Source organism: Lutra lutra, chromosome 2 (genome assembly GCF_902655055.1).
Source record: "Lutra lutra chromosome 2, mLutLut1.2, whole genome shotgun sequence".
In the NCBI taxonomy this organism is placed as follows: domain Eukaryota; kingdom Metazoa; phylum Chordata; class Mammalia; order Carnivora; family Mustelidae; genus Lutra; species Lutra lutra.
In genome coordinates, this window is record NC_062279.1 from 126,385,547 (window position 1) to 126,407,485 (window position 21,939).

General features: G+C 36.1%; 2 protein-coding genes and 1 long non-coding RNA gene across 9 annotated transcripts in view; 1 reads left to right on the forward strand and 2 right to left on the reverse strand.

Annotated features, from left to right (window-relative positions):
* Positions 1-16,928, reverse strand: part of MFSD8 (major facilitator superfamily domain containing 8) — a 41,310-nt gene extending 24,382 nt beyond the window's left edge. The window contains exons 1-5 of one of the 5 annotated variants that reach the window (XM_047718402.1): positions 16,741-16,926; positions 11,405-11,496; positions 9,685-9,728; positions 2,577-2,817; positions 1,608-1,721 (exon numbers count right to left, since the gene is read on the reverse strand). In XM_047718402.1, the coding sequence (XP_047574358.1) occupies positions 1,608-1,721; positions 2,577-2,817; positions 9,685-9,728; positions 11,405-11,496; positions 16,741-16,805 (556 nt within the window). In that variant the 5' untranslated portion in view covers positions 16,806-16,926. Of the gene's footprint in view, positions 1-1,607; positions 1,722-2,576; positions 2,818-9,684; positions 9,729-11,404; positions 11,497-16,740 lie in introns of all 5 variants that reach the window. The other 4 variants (XM_047718405.1, XM_047718401.1, XM_047718403.1 and 1 more) reach the window with 4 other exon arrangements.
* A 141-nt stretch (positions 16,929-17,069) lies between these two features.
* ABHD18 (abhydrolase domain containing 18) overlaps positions 17,070-21,939 on the forward strand; it is a 52,086-nt gene continuing 47,216 nt past the window's right edge. The window contains exon 1 of one of the 3 annotated variants that reach the window (XM_047718408.1): positions 17,070-17,294. The gene's annotated coding sequence lies outside the window, so the exon portion shown is untranslated. The remainder of the gene's footprint in view (positions 17,295-21,939) is intronic. The other 2 variants (XM_047718409.1, XM_047718407.1) reach the window with 2 other exon arrangements.
* The window catches only part of LOC125093378 (uncharacterized), a 57,261-nt gene continuing 54,996 nt past the window's right edge, over positions 19,675-21,939 (reverse strand). The window contains exon 3 of the long non-coding RNA XR_007125222.1: positions 19,675-20,247. This is a non-coding gene — a long non-coding RNA (uncharacterized LOC125093378). The remainder of the gene's footprint in view (positions 20,248-21,939) is intronic.

Sequence of the window (21,939 nt, forward strand, 5' to 3'; positions counted from 1 at the left end):
TAATTTAAGAAACAGAATGGCACATTTTAAGTCAATATTTCAAATTATCAATGTGTATGTAAGGTATTTAAATTATATATGTTTTTAAAATTTGGATCTATGGCAAAAATCAGATTGGAAGAGTACTGGTTTGCTTTCCTGATGTAGATTCTATATCTGACTCTTCCAAAATTTACATGCAACCTTAAGGTAAAGATGAAGTAAGATACTATATATAAAATACTTAGAACAGTGTCTAGCACATAGTAAGCATTCATTAAATGCTAGTGCTGTTAATGTGGTTATTATAGGAAAGGTCAACTAATCTTTTTCTGTTCTATTATTTACTCATCTAAATATAATACAAATATTTAAATGAGATAATCTGTAAAATACCTTTTTTCCTATCTCTTTCTTTTTGATTATTTCTTTTTTTCTTAGGTTGAAAATGTGGCAAATCAATGAACAAGATGATACAAATTTTAGTGCTGATCTTTTTTTTTTCTAATGTCCTGTCTGCCTTTATACTAGCTAGTACTGTCTCTGAACTTCCATTTTCTTGGCTCTAAAATGTTATGAAATTTATTACATGCTTTTACCTCATTTATTTTATTTTGTTTTATCATTATTTAATCTTTAAAATACTTCTTAAGTGGTCTAAATATTTACTGAGAACCTAAGTCTATACCAGGTACTGTGCTAGATACCGAGGGTAGAGTGGTAAATAAAAAAGACCCAGACTATATCTTCATATATTTTATAATATGGCAGTCAGTCCAATTATTCTACATTTGTGCTTATTATATTTTACTCCAGAATACTAAACTGAACCATTAGATTTTGGTGAAGGATAAATTAGATTATTTTTTTTAGAGCTTTTTCTTGGCTATCTAAAAGGAAGTAATGGAAACGGGTGAGGGTGGGATATTAATGATGAAGTAAACTGAGCTGGATTCAAAGCAATTATATTCATAACTGTAATATTCAAAGTATGAGACAATTATATGTTTTTTAATGTTTTCTAAACATAAAGATTACTAATTTATCTAATCAGCAAAAAAATTACCTGCCTTGGGGAAGTATTAAATTTCATTAATAATGTTTTACACTCAAAGTTCAAATGAAGCTTTGGAAGAAAAATGGTCTTTAAACAGTCTTTTAAAAATTCTTTCATTTTCTTCAACCTTAGAAAAGTCTGAAAGGCATGGGCAAAGGACTGAAGGGTAAAGAACCTTCTATAACTTTCCTTGAATACTCAGTCAAAAGAATTTTGTTTCTAATAACTGGGGCGGGGGGCAAACTATTATGGAGATGTCAAGCTAAATGATTATTTCGAAGAACATATACTTTGGAGTAAGAGTTAACTTTAAACCTCATATTTTCCATATGCTATCTGGCTGACCTTGAATAATTTAGATTCTCTATGCCTTGGTGTCCTAATCTGTAAAATGGGACTGATACAATTTGCTTTAGAGGACATTTGTTAACACATATAAAAAGCCTAGCCTCCCGATGGATCAAAAATTATTAGTGTCCTTTCAGGTACGAGGTTTTATACTTGGACCCATTTAACATTTGAACCTTGAAATTTCTCCCAGTTCAAGTAATGACAAGTGAAAAATACCTACCTGGACCTAGAATAAAACCCAATGCTTGACATGCACTAGTGTTTGCCATGGAACTTGTTCTTTCCTGAAGGGAAGTAGCACCAGCAATATATGATCTAATAACTGCCACATTTCCTAAAAAAAGACACAATAATTCAAAGTAAAAGAAAATATCCTTCAGTTTATAGAATTCAACTTAATTTGGCTTTATATAGAGCAAAAACCACTGCTTCCTCTTTATGATCATACAAAGCATGTACATTGAGCAAATGTATCAGTTAATGGAAAATATTGCTTTCAGTAACATGAAAAACACGGTTAAAGATCTGAATGAATGAAAAAGGAATTACAGAAATGTTAAACTTTTTTTCTTCATTAAATATGGAGAAAGCACTGAGTGAATGGCATACTACTGATTGTTACAACTATTTTTAAAACAAAGACGTCAGACACTGCATGCTTTGCACCCATAATATAAGAAACAGAAAATGAAATCCACTATGAATTGGGCTGAAAAAAATTTATTGAAAAAAAATTCTCTTGAGTTCTTATTATGTGCAAGAGATTCTGTAAGGAGCCACAGAATATTTCAGGAAGTCATAAATTACCTCTCATTATTAAAGTTTTCTATCTGGTTAGTGATAAAGGATGAAAACAATGCAAAACAGTATATAAGAAGTGCCACAGACTAGAGAAAGGAAAGATCTGTTAACGAATACTTACCTAAGAAAGCTTTATGGAAGATACAGAAATTGAACTGAATCTTGAAGGATGAAGAATGATGGGAACAGAATAAAGAAACTATAGGTAATGGGAACATCATGAGGAAAGGCAAAATGACAGGAAAGATATGTGTCTATTTGTAATGAAAGATCTATATGTGAGATATGAGATTTTGAGGGGATGACACCAGGTGAGAGAGGGCCATAAATGTCAGCATGAATGTAGGTCTGACACAGCCAAACATATACATACATACATACATATTACCTGCTCCAAATCCCACCAATCCACGAGCAACCAACATGTAGTATTTATTATGAGAAGCTGGAACGTGGACATAGGCATAGAGGCAGTTAGCCGCAACCGAAATGAAGATGGAGACAGTAAGAGGTTCTTTTCTTGGTCTATAATTAGACCACAAACCAAATATAGGTGAAGCTACCATTTGGCCAAGACTAAATGAAGCAATAACCCAGCCCAAAAAACTTGCATCAGCTGTCTGATCAATCTGCAGAAAAAAGTACAATGCTTTAAGAATTGTTATCCAAGAAAAATAAAGGTTATAAAACTTAAAATACATTTTTCAGACCTTGTAACATTTCCTATTTAAAGAAATAAAAACAATAATTCTAACATATAAGTTTTGTGACACTATTATTTATAATAAGGGATTCGAACTTCTGACATTATAATTAAATGTGCTACCAATTCACTACACACTAGGAAAAAAAATGCTTGGGAAGCTTCATCTTTTAGAATGATTTATGGGAATTTCTGGTTCATAAAAATCTTGTTAAAAAATAACCACATTATATATATAAAACAATCACATCATAAAAATAATATGTCATTCTTTAATTAATCTATAATGTAAATATAGTTGGTGGTGCCTGGGTGGCTCAGCTGGTTAAGCATCTGCCTTAGGCTCAGGTCACGTTCCCTGGATCCTGGGATGAAGCCCCACATCAGGCTCCCTGCTCAGCAGGGAATCTGCTGCTCTCTTCCCCTCTGCCTCTCCATCCTGCTCATGTTCTCTCTCTCTCTCTCTTCTCTCTCTCTCTCAAATAAAATAAATAAATAAAATCTGTAAAAAAATAATGTAAATATAATTGTTTAGACTTATGCTACTCCATAAGCTAAATAGCCATTAGTACCATAAATGTATTTTTTTCATAAATGTATTTTTTCAAAAATTGGGTACAATAGTCAAAAGCTTAAAGAAGAGAATAAAAACACAAAAGTTGAAAGATAATTCTCTCATTAAACCTATTATTAATTCTTCCATTCAACATAGACAACTTAGGGTTCTACCACTGAAAGTAGGTTTATATATCACAATGAATGTTGAGGAGAGAACCAAATGATTAAATTCAGAAAATGAAATACTTTAAAAAAAATAGAAAATTTTAGCTCACAAAAGGGACTACGGAATAAATTAACAGACTTTTTAAAAATATATGATAAGCTATACAGTAATTTGGAAAAATCAGAACCATTAAATTTTAGGAAGTAAGATTTAAATATACTCAGGTTAAGTGACAGAACATAAGGAAAACCACAGTCTTTTCTTTTCTAAATATATTTTTAAATAGTTTAAAATGGAAATATTTGGGTATATTTTCTTGTGGGGGGTGAGAAATAGGAGTGAATATGTATAATGATACACAATATTAAAGTTCTAGCCTTAAAAATATCTATTTTAGGCACTCTGGTTTTTATTTTCTACCCACATTACCTTTGGTGCCCTTGATCTATTAAAATATAAAATAACTTCATGTAATAAAAATATTTTAATTAATTGTCAAAAAAGCAATAATAACGCAATTTAATGATAAATGTGGTTTGAAAGCAAAAGGATAAAACTGTCTTCTCAAGGTAGCAATTGATTATAGTCAAGTATCCATCTCATAGAAGCCAACTCTTGGGGATGGCTCTAACAATATTAATAGTATTTGCTAGAGACCAGTGGAAACTTTTAATTGGCTACTATTCTTTTTTTTAATTTTTAATTTTTTTATTAACATATAATGTATTATTAGCCCCAGGGGTACAGGTCTATGAATCACCAGGTTTACACACTTCATAGCACTCACCATAGCACATAACTTCCCCAATGTCCATAACCCAACCACCTTCTCCCTACCCCCTTTCCCCCGGCAACCCTTAGTTTATTTTGTGAGATTAAGAGTCTCTTATGGCTTGTCTTCCTCCCAATTAATCGGCTACTATTCTTTACGGTGACTGGAAAACTGGAATCTCCTAGAATTCTACTATAATTGCAACAGGAAATAAAATGGTTTCAGAGATACAGTTTCTACACTATAAGAGAAGGTAGTCACTTCAGTAACTGAACTGTTACCTGCGCTCATATGTGTTTCTCTTATAGTAATAACAGCATCTTATTTCTGGTCCTCTGGCCATTTCTAGTGATCTCTATCACACTGTTTTCAGAATAAAATCCAAACTGCTTATTATGAAAAACTAGCTCATAAGTTGGCCACTATCCCTCCTCTCTAAAGTCATCTCTCTGCACGTATCCTTCCCCCAATTCTAATTTCTAGCCACATAGAACTGTTCAAATTTTCCAAAAAAAAGTCAAGTTCTTCGCCTCCAGGACTTTGTGCTGGTTTCTCTACTGCTCCTTTTTACCAGCAATGCCTTCCCACCTCCAACTCCCTGGCCCACACCGTATCTTCAGGAAACTAACATCTGCAGACCTTTAGAACTCAGCTCCAGTATGACTTTGGAAAGTCTTCCAGAATTTCTTAAGTTTGGATTAGAAACATCCCCCTAATAGCCCATGTCTATCTGTCTGCCTCTCTCTCTCCTTCTCTCTGAATCTCTCTCTCTCTCTCTCTCACACACACGCACATACACACCCATACATTTTTTTAAAAAAAGATTTTATTTGTTTATTTATTATTTAGAGAGCAAGAGAGCAGGGGGAGGGGCAGAGGAAAAGGGAGAGAGACAGAGAATCTCAGGCAGACTCTGCACTGAGCACAGAGACCCACACAGGGCTCAATTCCACAACCCTGAGATTATGATCTGAGGTGAAATCAAGAACCACTTGCTTAACCAACTGAGCCAACCAGGCACCCCATACCCATACTTTTAGACTTTTATGAATGTATAGTATATAGTAATCATCTGTAATAACTTGTATTACAGTTCAGTGAAAGTTGGATCTATATCATCTCTAAACAAAACCCTTTCCAAACTCCAAAGTACATGGTATTGAATTTCAAAACATTATTCTCTAAAAATGTTAATAACATTGACAAAGTCAAAGTTCTAGAAATCTTCATGCTTTGCTATAGGAATTAAGACATGAATATGGGTGTTCGAAGCCTCTTTATGTGTAGATTATTGCTCATTAATTCAATTAATAGTCACTAAGTGCCTTTCTATGACAAAAACTATGCTAGGAAATAGGGGTAGAAAGATGAGTTAATACAGAGTTTCCAAACCAGGTTTCACCATCAAGGAGTGTCCAACCCAGGCTTTGCTTATCCAGTAATTGAGTAGCTGGTGGGGGTGGGAGGGAGGGGGAATCACATGTTTCAATTTCTTATCTGTCAAATGAGGATATCTTCACAGAGTTGTTATAAGAATTATTTGAGCCAATACCTGTGTAGTGCTTAGGGCAATGTCAGCATATATATGGACTCAATGAATGTTAACCTATACTACATAAAAACTAATATTTTTTAGTACTTTGTTTTACTAATATGTCAGTTTTATTATTATACTTTATTATAATTCATGCATGAGTATTCCCACTATCTTCCTGGCCCTATAAGATAACCTATCCTTCCAACTCAAAATCTAGGTTTAAGAATATGAATCTTCGGGGCGCCTGGGTGGCTCAGTGGGTTAAAGCCTCTGCCTTTGGCTCAGGTCATGATCCCAGGGTCCTGGGATCGAGCCCCACATCGGGCTCTCTGCTCAGCAGGGAACCTGCTTCCTCCTCTCTCTCTCTGTCTCTCCGCCTACTTGTGATATCTCTCTTTGTCAAATAAATAAATAAAATCTTAAAAAAAAAAAAAAAGAATATGAATCTTCCTGGAAATTTATCCCACTTCTGGTCAACAAGACTAAGCAATCACTTGGCTGATGGCTGTCTATCAGCCAGAGCCAGAAAGAAGTACAATTCAGAGGTTCACACCAGCGCCAAATTCCTTTCAAATACTTTACTGTTTTGTTTTGTTTTCTGGGGTTTTTTTGGGGGGAGGCGGGGGGGAGGTCTAGTTTTTTATCTTTCTCACATATGGCTTTTAAGCTAAGTAATATTTGTCAACATATTATCATAAAAGAGATGGTAGCCTTAAATTAAGATTTTTTTTTAAAAGATTTTATTTATTTATTTGACAGACAGAGATCACAGTAGGCAGAGAGGCAGGCAGAGAGAGAGAGGAGGAAGCAGGCTCCCCGCTGAGCAGAGAGCCTGATGCGGGGCTTGATCCCAGGACCCCAGGATCATGACCTGAGCCAAAATCCGAGGCTCAACCCACGGATCCACCCAGGCGCCCCTTAAATTAAGATTTTAAAAGTTTAACCTAGTAGACCTAGCACTGGTTAAGAGTCAGATTTTGGTTTCAGATAGGTTTGGTTCTGCAATTTTCTAGCTGTGTGACCCTGGGCAAGCTACCTAACTTTCTGAGTGTGAGTTTTTCACCTGCCAAACAGGAGTGGTAATAATCATTTCACAGAGTTGTTATGAATATCAAAAGGTGAAAAGTTTATTACTGTACCTATCACACAGCGAACTTTCGTTATTGTTATGAAATAACTTGAGAAAATTAGTTGATAACATTTTAGTGAAATTACTATATCTGTATTGCCAAAGAACTAGTTACAAGTTTATGGACTCACTAAATCTACCTTTGAAGAGCTTTCAAGTATCTGAAGAAAGGAGTGTACCTTTTCAAAATTCAACATATTGTGCTGAGTAGACCTAATTATTGTAGATATTCTTCTTTTGATAATTTTGAGGCTAAACAGACTGAATACAAGGACCACAGAAATAAAAAGAGTTTTGACGCATGGAAATATACTTTTGGGAAAAAAGATATTGCTCTAGAATTCTTAAGTATTCTGCTTTAATTCTAGTAACTATGCCAGTAAGGAAAGAATTTTTAGTGTCATGTGTAATTTCAAGTAATATAATTTTTTGATTAATTTTCAAATAAATTTCAAAGTAGCAATGAAAATGTGGCACCAAATTAGTAAAAAATGAAGTTTGTATTTCTGTCCTTATATTCCTTTTAAAATATCAGATATTTTAAAAATTAGCATTTTCAGAAAGTTAAAAATTCATAAAAACTAAAAAATCTAAAATGAAATATAAAATGTCAGTAAGTTTTTGTACCATAGGCATTATTTTTAATCTTCAGGTATTCATCAAATATGTCTAGTATTTTTGTTGAAGCCATCTGAGCATCCTAACAATCTAGTAGGGAAGTTAATTCTCCATAAAATACACTGTTATGACACTCAGTGGTAAGTGTTAATGATAAAGGGGTATGGAAGCACACAGGAAAACCTTCTAACTCAAACTGGGCTGGGGAACAACCAGAGAAGGCTTTTTGGAACAAAGCCTTGAAGAATGAATAAAAGATAACAGGGAAGTAGGGTGGAAGGGAAGGACAGAGGAAAGGAGAGAAAAAGGCAGGGAAAGCATTCCAGAAAAAAATGTATAAAGACCCTAGGAAGCTAGGTTCATTCAAGTACATATATCTAACAAATTGTTTGCTGTAGATCTAAGCTGGACCAAAGCTTAGGATTTAGGCTACAACACACATACACATACGTGCATGCGTGCACACACACACACACACACACTGCTCAACCTCTGGGAAAAACCAACATATAAGGAGCAAGTTGATAAAGAAAACTCACAAAAGACTTTAAGAACAAATATTTAAAGAGCAAAGCCAGGAAAAAGAAATGTATAGAAGCTAAGAGAGGATTTTCAGAAGCAGGGAGAGGACAACAATGTCAAATGCTACTCAAATGTCACCTAAAGTACTGAAAAATATCTATTGCTCAGCAATTAAGTAATTGAAGACCTTAAGGAGAGCAGTTTCAGGCCGTCACAGGAGTTAATCTGATCGTAGCAGTTTAATGAGTGAATAGGAGGTGGGAGAGTAGGAGGAACTCCATCAAGAACCTTAACTGAAATATTGTTATAGATGAATTACATCTGCAACTTATATACTGATTTTCAGTAAATTCATTCCTGGAGATTTAAGATAGAATTGACATATATTTACATTATGTTATATGTCATATATATATATATAAAATACACAAATTATGTATATAATTTATTTGTATATATATACAAATATATACAAACATACACATATATATGTACATATGTATATATACATATATACAAATATATATAATATATACAAATACATTATATATGTATTTGTGTATATATGTCATATATATAATATATACAATATATATGTATTTGTATATATTATATATGACATATAACATAATGTAAATATATGTCAATATATATATAATCATCAAGTCCTACCAAGTCTATCTTTAAAATATATATATAATATATATATTATAAAATATAAAATATATATGATATTGGTAGGACTTGATGATTAACTGATATCAGGGTACCCACTAAACTTGCATCTTCTTGACCTCCTCCTTCCCATCTAGTAACCAAAGCATAAAAACACATATATTATCTATTCTTTTTTTTTTTTTTAAGATTTTATTTATTTATTTGACAGAGAGAGATCACAAGTAGACAGAGAGGCAGGCAGAGAGAGAGGGAAGCAAACTCCCTGCTGAGCAGAGAGCCCGATGCCGGACTCGATCCCAGGACCCTGAGATCATGACCGGAGCCGGAGGCAGCGGCTTAACCCACTGAGCCACCCAGGTGCCCAATTATTATCTATTCTTTTTACAATATCATCTGACAACCCAAATTAATTCTACAGGAAAGCACAAAATTACCGCATAGAAATGTCCTTTGTACATTTTGGGAATTCAGACAATGTGTAATGTGTAGTGTCTTTTTATATCAAGGAGCCAGTATTGATAGGATGTGAAAGTGGTTAGTAAGTAGGTGACCATACATCTACATTTGCCTGGGACTGTCCAGGATCCTGTTTTCCTGATATAGTACTCCCTTCACTTCAAGAGTGTTCTGGTTTGCACAATAAAGCATTTGATCACCTTACCTGCAAGCCTTTTTTGAGGAATTATTATCTCAAGTTACTCTAGTAAGGATTAAATCAGTAAGACACCAGAGAGATTCTTAAAAAAACTTTTAACTATGTAAGTTATTATTACTATAGCTACTTAAGAGAATAATAGATTGAAGTGTACAAACCTTTTGGAGATATGGCCATATTGACATTATCACAATGGAAAATCCTGTAAAGAGGCAAAGTTTGTTATTTATGCTTAAAATGCTTTCATCAATATTTATAGATATAATTTTTTGAACTATAACATGGACTTTATTTATTTATTTCAATATTTTATTTATTTATTTGACTGAGAGAGCACACAGTGGGAGCAGGAACAGCAGGCTCCCCACTAAGCAAGGAGCCCAACACAATGTGGGGCTTGATCCCAGGACTCTGGGATCATGACTTGAGCCAAAGGCAGATGCTTAATAACCAATTAAGTCACCCAGGCACCCAATACATCATTCTTTTTAGAAAGCCTATTTTTAAAAATAATTTAGTTATTAGTTTCATTTTAGTGTATTTTGAATATTGATTTTGATGAAAAGAGGACTGAAATAGTAAACTAATAATTGAAATCAAGTTTACAATTTCACAATCAAGAAACTTTTAACAGGTAAAATGTTTAACATACTAATTAAAATCCAAAGTTAAAATAATTTTCTTCTTTGCTATTAAAATTAAAATTATTACTTATAATTTTAGATAATTAACTACTAAAAATTAGAAGTATTTTATTTTACTTTATTTTATCTTAATTCCAGTAATAGTTAACATACAGTGTTATATTACTTTCAGGTGTACAATATAGTGATTCAACACTTCCATATATTACCCAGTGCTCCTCATGACAAGTGCACTCCTTAATCCCCATCCTTTATTTCATCCAACCTCCCACTTCCTCTTTCCCTGACTGGCATCAGTTTGTTCTCTATAGTTAGTTAAGAGTCTGTTTCTTGATTTCTCTCTCTCTCTTTTTTCTTTGTTTTTTGTTTTGTTTCTTAAATTACACTTATGAATGAAATCATATGTTATTTGTCTTTCTCTGCCTGACTTATTTCGCTTAGTGTTATATTCTCTAGCTCCACCCATGTAGCATGTAGTTGCAAATGGCAAGATTTCTTTCTATCGATCTGCCTTTCATTGCTTTAATTTGCAGGGTCCAGCTACAGAACCTAAAAAGTAGAGGAAAAGATTTTCCTCCCCACCACATATACAATAGACTATTATTCAGCCTTAAAAAGAAAGGAAATTCTGATTCATATTATAGCATGGATGAATCTTAAGAACATTATGCTAAATAAAATAAACTAGTCACAAAAAGACAAACACTGTATGATTCCATTTATATGAAGTATGTAGAGTAGTCAAATTCGTAGAAACAGAAAGAATAATGGTTGCCAGAACCTGTGAAGAGGGGGAAATGAGGAGTTGTTTAATGGGTATAGAGTTTTAGCCTTGCAAGTTTGAATAAGTTCTGGATATTGGTTACATAATCATGTAGACAAATAATACTTCTGATCTTAGAAATGCTTAAGATGGGAAATTTTATATTATGTGATTTTTATCAAAATAAAAAAATTTAAAAAATAAGTGATATTAAAATAAGATACTTTAGGGGCACCTGGGTGGCTCAGTTGTTAAGCATCTGCCTTCAGCTCAGGTTATGATCCTGGAGTCCTGGGATCAAGCCCCACATCGGGCTCCCAGCTTGGTGGGAAGCCTGCTTCTCCCACTCCCTCCTCCCCTCCTTGTGTTTTCTCTCTCACTGTCTCTCTCTGTCAAATAAATAAATAAAATCTTTAAAAAATAAGATACTTTATCTAATTTTTATAATTATATATAATTTCTAATACTTACCTATACTACTGAGAAACATAGTAAGATACAGAATCCTAATTGATATCCATCGGCTCTTATAATGCTCTTCAGTTTCTATAATATCCCATTCTCTAAGATTAAAGAAGAAAAAAGTAGTATAATGTTATCTCATTATGTACAAAACCTTCTTTGGCATAATATAATTTTCTTTTTTCTAAAGTAATTAAAAAAATAGGACAGAGGTGTAATTTACTAATATTGGTTTCTGCTGTACTAATTATCTATGAATAAGTATTATTTCTTTGAATTTCCATGGATTATATTAATGCATCATTACACACAGAAACTTGGGAGACATGAGGTAGCTTAAAAGGGGTAACATTTTGTCAACTTAATTATTTTGTTACCATTGACCTGCTACAAATTGAGGGTTGGAATTTGTTAAAGTAACAAATTAAATAAAGTATACCAAAATAAACTAGCTACAACAACTAGATCTCCTATGGATGGGATACACAACTATTACATATTTTAAAAAATTAATTACTATCATTATTATGACATGTTCTATTTGATGATAGTAAAGTGACTTTGCTGCAGGAAGCTATTTTGGATGGGTACTTACAGCAAAATTAATGTAGAAGTGACACCAGAAAAGTTTGATGTGACATTCCTAGGCCTGGGACCTCCTGAATACTTGGCTTTGCTCCAACATGGGTTACCAGACAAGTTCTATTTGTGGACTAAAGAGTCCAAGGTCCCTTTAGACTAGGGTTGATCTTTCATATAAGCCTGTGACACACTCCAGGCAAGTATACTAAGCATAAATCCTGCTCCAGTCAGGTGATACATGAGGGTGTATATGGATTCATTACCTTTTCACGTTCACATACAGAAAGAGTTAACAAATTTACCTTAATATGAGCCTTGTATTTTCAAATAATTAAGACAAGCACAATAGACAAAATGCCTTATGTTCCAAAGTTATTTTCTAAAATAGACCTTAGAACTATCAAATAGCCATACCACCCTGAGATTATGACCTGAACTGAAATCAAGGGTTGGGGGCTTAAAATGAACTACTGCGACTTCACCAAGTTAAAAAGATTTTGCACAGCAAAGGACACAGTCAACAAAACCAAAAGACAACCAAGAGAATGGGAGATGATATTTGCAAATGTCTTATCAGATAAAGGGCTAATATCCAAAATCTATAAAGAATTTATCAAACTCAATACCCAAAGAAAAAATAATCCAATCAAGAAATGGGCAAAAGACATGAACGACATTTCTCAAAGAAGACAAATGGCCAACAGAGACATGAAAAAATGCTCACCATCACTCAGCATCAGGGAAATACAAATCAAAACCACAACGAGAAACCACCTCACATCAGTCAGAATGGATAAAATTAGCAAGTCAGGAAATGACAGGTGTTGGTGAGTATGCAAAGAAAGGGGAACCCTCTTACATTGCTGGTGAGAAAGCAAGCTGGTGCAGCCACTCTGGAAAACAGTATGGAGGTTCCTCAAAAAGTTGAAAACAGAGCTACCCTACAACCCAGCAATTGCACTACTGGGTATTTATCCAAAGATACAAATGTAGTGATCCAAGGGGGGCCCTGCACCCCAATATTTATAGCAGCAATGTCCACAGTAGCCAAACTATGGAAAGAAGATGTCCATCAACAAATGAATGGAGGAAGAAGATGTAGTATATATAGACAATGGAATATTACTCAGCCATAAAAAATAACATCTTGCCATTTGCAATGATGTGGATGGAACTAGACAGTATTATGCTAAGGAGAATAAGTCAATCAGAGAGAGACAATTATCATATGATCTCACTGATAAGTGGAATTTAAGAAACAAAACAGAGGATCATAGGGGAAGAGAGGAAAAAATAAAACAAGATGAAATCAGAGAGAGACAAATGATGAAATTCTTTTTATTTTTTTTTAAAGATTTGATTTATTTATTTGACAGACAGAGATCACAAGTAGGCAGAGAGGCAGGCAGAGAGAGAGGGGGAAGCAGACTCCCTGCTGAGCAGAAAGCCCAATGGGGGGCTCAATCCCAGGATCCTGGGATCATGACCCGAGCCAAAGGCAGAGGTTTTAACCCACTGAGCCACCCAGGCGCTCCCGATAAGAGATTCTTAATCACAGGAAATAAATTGAAGGTTGCTGGAGGGGAGGCGGATGGGGTGATGGGGCAACTGGGTGATGGAAAATTTTTTTAAAGATTTTATCTATTTGACAAGAGAGAGAGACAGTGAGAGGAACACAAGCCAGGGGAGTGGGAAAGGGACAAGATGGCTTCTGAGCAGGGAACGGGACGCAGGCCTGATCCCAGGACCCCCGGGATCATGACCCAAGCCAAAGGTAGATGCTTAAGGACTGAGCCACCCAGGCACTCCCGGTGGTTGGAGGCCTTAACTAACTCAGCAACCCAGGTGCCCCAACTTACCATTTTTATTATATTTTCTTAATTGTGATGATTCAACCAACCATGTCACAGGGCTAAGATTGAGTATTCTGAAGGTTTCTTTCTTGTATCAAAGAGGCATAAGAAGGAATCCCGCACTTTCAAGATAATTTGTCAAACTTGTAACTTAAAAACTAGGAAGAATACACAAAAACCTGGGGGGAATTTATCACCAAAATACGTCAGAGAAAATTTAACAGGAATAAGCAAAAAGTGCCAAATTTAGGTTCAATAGATCATGATTTAATACAAGGAGATTTGGGTAAACAGCAGTACTTTATTTTCAAAAAATGACTCTGGATCTACTGAGGGAAAAATAAAACTACGTATTTACCAGAGAGAGCATTTGTGAACTACTGGAGAGCAAAAAAGAGCCCATATTCAAAGAAGATAAGAGAAAAAAGTGTGTGCTCACTGACAGAATAGTGCAATGGTGTTACAGTATAAAATTTAGAAGACAAAAATAAATTGAGAATATTCTATAAGGATATGCTCTATGAGACCAGAAGTCCTAGTAATATCTGTATTACAGAAATTACACTAAAGTTGCAAAGAAAAATTTTAAGCACTTATTAACCTTCTAGGATATTCTAAAAGAGGGATCAGTGAACTATAGTATTTAGTCCAAATCCAACCTATCACCTGTTTCTAGGTCACCAGTTTCTACTGCAGAATAGATTTTACAGATGAATATCTGTGGGCAACTTGTTAGAAAACATCAACTTTTAACTCTAGTTAAGCAAAATGTCACCCTCAAAAAAGAAATTCTATTCCTCTTATGGATTTGTATTGCAAAAATTTTTATTTACTTATATTTTAAATTTCATTACTAAAATTTTTTTGAGAATTTGTTTTTTCTTGTTATCTAAGTACCTAAATAATATCTTTGGTTTTGCCTCTTGTCCTGCAAATCCTAAAATATTTACCTTCTGGGCCTTTACAGAAAAAATTTGTCAATACCTTGTTCTCTTAAACACTACAGATGGGGTCAGTGGAGACCACTGAGGACTCGCGAGATCAATATATTAAAATTAACCTTCTTAGTGAAGAAAAGTTGGTGGTAAACTAGGCTGAAATTTCTATAATTTACTCACAGGGAAAAGGGCTTTCCAATTAGTTATATGTTCATGTTACTAAGGAATCTATGTTTTAAAAGACAGAATACTTACTGAATTATCCTTAAAATAAACCCTTATTAAAAAAATACACCCTTATTTTTAAAATGCTAAATCTAGAATCTCAATCAAGTATTGTTTATGGACAGAACATCTGAATTTAGATGCATCCTAATGAGCCTCAATCACTCAGACATAACTGAAACATAAGAGTATATAACAGTAAGAAGTAGATTTATTTGGACACAGTGACAGAATATATACTGTAAGACCACATCTAACTATTAACTCAAGGATCCTGAATCTATCTGAAAAATAGCCAAGAACCAAGTAGAAGCAAAAAGAACTTTGAGAAATCCAAATGTCACAAAGTCTATGCACTGAAGCACATGCACTTGACTAAGAGAGATGGTTAGTCCTTAGTCATAGCTTCCATGTTCTAACTGCACATAAACCTATTAAGTTTAGAAATGGCTTTCAAAGCAGTGGCGAACTAGAAATCTCAAAAGCTGGGAGAAGAGAGGTTGCTGACAGCAACAAAAACAAGAGCTGTCAATACGTAACAAATCCATGATGAAGAATAGTCTGCTAGCAACAGAACAGGTAGAAAAACTAAAAAGCAGACATAAAACTTTGAACGTATAGCAAGTATAGAGTAAATTAGTAAGAAAGTAGTGTAAAAGGCGCCTGGGTGGCTCAGTAGCTTAAGCATCTGCCTCCAGCTCTGGGCGCCCTGCATGGAGCTCCCTGCTCCGTGGGAATCTGCTTCTCCATCTGCCCTTCACCCAGCTCATGCTCTCTCTATCAAATAAGTAAATAAAATCTCAAAAAAAAAAAAAAAAGTAGTGTAAAATAAACTAGTATAGAAGCAAATAGTCCAAAATGTCTCAATAGGTCTGAGTACATTCTTCTATTATAGAATATTTTGGGATTGATAATAATTGTATTGATCTCAAGGTAAAATGTACATAAAATCGCAATACATATATTCCGTTCAATAAATTGGGGACCAGGAAATACACTGTCCAAAGAGTTTCAAACAAAGTCGTTAAAATCAAAGTTTAGTTCTTAAGAGAGACAAATGTGCAAAAATTCACACGGTCGTTGACAGCTGAACTGCGTATTTATTAATTTACTTGATAAATTATGTTTCAAACAAAATAATAATTCCGTTTTCCAAAAGACAAAAATACTTAATTGCGTAGTAAGAGACAAACCGAACAATTCTGAATCACTGTCCATAAAGTAGGACAAAACAACCAGAAATATAAGGGTCGAACCACAGTTATCCTTAAACGCTAAGAAATTAGTCTTCATATATTTGGCATAGAAGAAAGCTGTGCTCATTTTACACAGGTTTACTTGCAATCGAAGTATCAAAAAGTTATCACGCAATTAAGCCAATACTAAGGTTTCTTTAAGTATCGATTAAAACCGTCATTTTAGAGCTTTCGTGAAATGTGTAAAAGTGATGAGCTCCGTAGAGGAACGGAGAATGCGGTGGCTTAATGCTGCAACGCTGTTGGGAGTGAAGGTTCAGGGGCAGTGCGAATTTCTCCAACACCTTCAACAGAGCTCGCTGGCTCATCGCGACTCGCGGCCGAATTTCTTTCCTCCGCAGCAGGAGCATTACATCACCCGGTCTCGCGCGAACGGCCACGGCCCCCGCCGCCCTGAAACCTACGTTCTACCCCAAGAGGCTGACGCCGGGAAAGGCGCCAGTCCCAAGAGCGTAGGAAGGTGAGGGGGCCTTCCCCCAACATCCGCTCACCTGCTTCCGGGTGTGCGGTCGCCTAAAAGCGGCTCCTGCTCGGCCTCGATCCCCAAGCTCGCCATAGTTACATCGCCCACAAGGCGGTATGAGGACAACTCTCGCGACACATCCTGCTCCCTCCCATCCCACTCGTCCAAGCTGTCAAAACAAGCCAGCAAGTGCGCGTGCGTGCCAGGCAACTAGAAGTGGGCGGAGCGGCCCGAGGTCAGAGAGAGTCACAGGGGAGTCGCGACCGCGCCGGGCGGGAAGAGGTCAGGGGTGGGGCCCTGTGTCCTAGTCCTCCTCCTTTGGTTCGCGTTTCTCCGCCAACCCGGACTGCTTGAGAGAGCCGGGGAGGGTTCAGGGCGTGCCTAAACGGCTACCCCGCCCCAGGCTCGTCCCTCTCATTAGACTTGGCTGTCTGGGCATTTTATTCTTAGGTTCCTGGAAAGGTTCCTGTCGTTGCATTTGTGGCTCCGACGGAAGGCAAGTCTTGGGAACCAGGGGAAGGACAGCGCCAGCAGGCTCGGCTGGCCGGACAGCAGGCACCCTAAGAACGGCCGGTTCGGTAAGTGAGTAGCTGGTCTGGGCCACGCTCCTGGAGCCTCTCGACACACTGCGTACGTGCCAGGAAGCAGGGACTCCGGGCGCAAGGCTTGGCGGGAGACGCGGGGGTCCCGGGCGCTGGACAAGGCAGGGCTTTAGGGCACGTTTTGGCCGACCCGGGTTGAGTTAGGCTGGCGGGCAGTCTCCTATCCCGGTGGAAGGTGGAATTGTCTTGGCGCTGTTGTTTTCTCGCTCGGCTAACTATAAAGGCTAACTACCCTCCCTGTAGTGCCTTGTTAGGGCCTTGATGGGGCCTTTGAAGGTGGGGTGCAGCCCTTTCTAATCTGCTGATCCTCAGATCGACATCTCACTGTCTCCAGCGCCTACTGGGGGATTCAGTCTTGCAAGATACCACTAGCAGACCCTGCTGCTGCAACCTAGAGGTTAGAAAAAGGCCCAGCACCAGTTTAGCAATGATCAGCTCCTTTTATCATGAAGAAGATGACTTTTTTTTTTTTTTTTTTTTTTTTTTTTTTTAGAAAACAGGGGTGTTCTGTTTTGTTTTGTTTCGGTAGATCTTGATGCTGTCTCTTTCCTGGTGCTTACATATTAACGTTTTACTTCTACAAGTAGACTTGTAAGGTATTTGGTAGCAGTAGTCATTATGAGTGTCATAATTGTTTTATTAGTGCTAGTACATTCTCATGTGATTTCATTTGATTACAGCTGTCCTATGAGATAGGTAAAGCAGACACATTTCTATTTTATAGAGAACTAAGATTCAGAGATGTTGACAATTTACCCAATCACTTGGAGTGAAGAAGTGGCAGAGTTGGGACTCAATTCAATTCTTTCAACTAATATTTATAAGCAGTTACCTATGCCAGACCCTGTATTAGTTATCTGTTGTGTAGTATATGCCATCACTTCTAACCTTTGTCTTATGACCTTCTTCTGTTTATTCTGTCAGGCACATTCCACTCATGAGCAGCTAAACTTGAAATTTGTTTTCTATTAGTTGAGAACTATATTCTGAATCCAGACTTCATTCAGTTTTGCAAATTTGTTTGCAACAGTTCAAAAACTTATCAGAATCCTATGACTGGTTCCAAGAAGGTATATAGGTTAAAAAAATTAATATTTTTTTGCCATAACATTGATTTAATGTATCATTGACATCTTTTTTAATCCCTGAAGTCTAGCACAGTGTGCGTGCGTGTGTGTGTGTGTGTGTGTGTGTGTGAGCATTTCACAAAGGGACAGAATAATCTAGCAGAATAATTGCTAGATGAATATATGGTGAGTGAGTGTTTAATGACTCGCCTCATTTAATCCCTACAACAGTTTTCTGAGTTGGAATTGTGTAAGCATAGAAAGAAAGTGAAAGCCTGAAGAATAGTTAATTTTCCTAGGGTCAACACCATGAATAAATAACAGAGCAAAAATCCAAGAAATACAGGACTCCTGAATGTAAAGCCTGTGCTTTTTCACAGCAGCCTTCCTGTGAAAAGAATTTTAAGAAGAATCTTTTCCTGTACCTTTAAAATATATCAAAACAGGGTGACCAATTTTTATATAAATTGAATAATTTGCTAGTGTGTACATAGTAGGCCAGGTATTATTCCCCTTTTATAGATTAAGGTGGCACTCAAGGTCACATTGCTAGTGAAGGAACCCAGGTCTTCTGGCACTGCTATTTTCCATTGCTACCTCCAAGTGATGACTTTAGACCACAAAAGTACATGGAATGAGTGTGTGTAAAACTGGTGAAATCTAAATAAGCTCTATGTATTGTACCATAGGAAAAAAAGAAAGAAAAAAACATTATTTCTTAGGAACAGTGCATCCAAACACAGTAAACGTTTAAGAAATCTTTTAAAAATCTTAATTACTTTCTTTAAATGCCGTGGAAAAGAAGAGCTAAATTTGAAAAAAGATTAGACTATTTGCTGAATGATTCACATAAGGATGAGAGACAATCACCTGTTGAATTTCCTTAGATGACTGCTTAGAATAGATAGCCACCCCTCAAAACAAATGAACAAATAAACTTTATGAGGATAAAAATCCAGGAAAAAATAGGATTTTAATGTTTAAATGCTGAAGTATTAGAGTGATAGGAGATAAAAGTACTATATGGCATACAGACACTGAGTGCCACTTCAGCAATAGAGCTCATTTCTAGGAAAGACTTCATTTGTTGACACTGTAATGGAACTTCTACTTTTGTAGAAGTTTATTTTTGTAGAAGTACTTTGAGTTTTCCTTTAGCATTGCCTATATAAAAATGAAGATGATAATTGTATCAGTTTGGCTTGACACACATACTTAAAAAATGGGTCTGTCTCTGCAGAATTCACTGGTCAATCCAGCCAGATGTAGGAGCTTTAAGTATCTGATTGGCTGATGGTGCCTCTTTTTGATGAACTGGAGTTATCTTTACCCTGGACTTAGATTATTATCTGTTCATGGTGACACTAGATAGCAGTTAGCCTTACCTAGACTTAGGTGTTTAGAACATCCCAGAAAACCTAGACCTTAATATTGTTCTTGGGACTGAAGTGGGATTTAAGAAGTTCTTTGTAATCCTAAATGCCATAGCCAAACTTATAGCAGGTTATGTGTATTTTTGATTTGCTTTCTATAAATTATTGGTCACTGGTTTTCTATAAATTATTGGTAAATACAGCAAGGAATATGCTCACTCTGGATTTGGAGTGCTGATTGTTATGGCCTATATTATATGGAATTAAAGTGATTTGGAAAGCTTTTTTGGTATAGGGTTGAAAATGAGAAATAACTAAACAACTTAGGCATATAATAAACATGCTACCTTATAAAATATTTGAAGAGTTCATTGTTCTTAGGTCTTTTCCTGCTTCTCTTGAACTTTTTGCTTTTGTATATTTGCCTTTGTTTACCATCTTAGAAGAATATTGGGTAGAAAAATGGGATGTCTCATGAACAGTGTTCTTTCTTCTTACTGTAAAATATGAGTGTTGGAATTCTGGGGTTATTTGTTTATTTATTTATTTTTTAAAAAAGATTTTTTTAAAAAAATATATTTGACACAGAGAGAGCACAAGCAGGGGGAGCGGCAGACAGAGGGAGAGGGAGAAGCTGGCTTCCTACTGAGCAAGGAGCCTGATGCGGGACTTGATCCCCGGACCCTGATGGGGGCTTGATCCCAGGACCCTGGAATCATGACCTGAGCTGAAGGCAGTGGCTTAACTGAGCCTCCAAGGTGCCCCAGAATTTTGGAGTTTTTTTATTGCTAATGTGGAATCTGCTATTGATGCTGTGTATGTTATAAAGGAAGACATTAACCCCCATCCTTTTCAGCCATTATAGAGAAAATAAATAGCCCATGATGGTGATATGTTATATGGCAAAGTTAGTGAGATGACACTCCCATGGTTACATTAAGTTATATTAGACTCTGCCTTGCTAGCACTCTCAGTCTCACTGTCCTCTTGGCCTTGAAGAGGTAAGCTGCTCTTTTGTGAATTTCCTAGGGAGAGAACCATGTGGTAGGGAACCATGGATAGCCCCTAAGAGCTGAGGTTGGCCTCTGTCTGACAAATAGCAAAATATTGAAACTCTCAGTCCTATAGCTGTGAAGAAATGAATTCTGCTAACAAACCGAATGGTCTTGTAAGCAAGTTTTTCTCCAGTCAAGCTTCCAGATGGAAACACAAACAGCCCACACCTTGATTAAAGCTAGATGAGACTCTAAAGCAGAAAACATAGGTAGGCTGGGTTCTTGGAAACTAATCCTCAAGAAAGGGGAAGTAAGAGGATGGGGGAAACCAATTAAAGAGATCTGTTCTTCAAAAATTCTTCTATTTAAAGGCATTAGTGAGGTCTTCAAATATTTAAATTATGCTGTAGCATTCTTTTAAGAGACTAATACATGCTTTGAGTTCTATTCTTAGATCAGTAGGATAGTGAACTGTTTCTGCTTACTGAAAAAGTTGTCAAGAGGGAAAGAACGTATCAATTAACTCCTGAAGAATTTTGTAGAGAAACTATGAAATTAACTCCAGTTTCTAAATTTTTCAATTTTTTTATTGTAAAATACACATCATATAAAATTTACCATCTTAACGATTTTTAGATGTACAGTTCAGTGGTATTTAGTTCAGTCATACTGTTGTGCAGACATTACCACCATTCATCTATACAACTCTACATCTAGCAAAACCAAAACTTTCTACACATTAGACAATACCCATCCCGTTTTTCTGTCCCCTTAGCCCCTGGTAACCACCATTCTGCTTTCTGCTTATGAATCTGGCTGCTATAGGTACCTCATAAAAGTAGAATCATACAGTATTTGTCTTTTTGTGACTAGTTTCTTTCACTTAGCATAATGTCCTCAGGGTTCTTCCACATTATAGCATATGTTAGAATTTCATTCCTTTTTTTTTTTTTTTTAAAGATTTTATTTATTTATTTGACAGAGAGAAATCACAAGTAAGCAGAGAGGCAGGCAGAGAGAGAGGAGGAAGCAGGCTCCCTGCTGAGCAGAAAGCCCGATGTGGGGCTCGAACCCAGGACCTGGGATCATGACCTGAGCCGAAGGCAGCGGCTTAACCCACTGAGCCACCCAGGCGCCCCAGAATTTCATTCCTTTTTAAGACTGAATAATATTCTATTGTATGTATACAC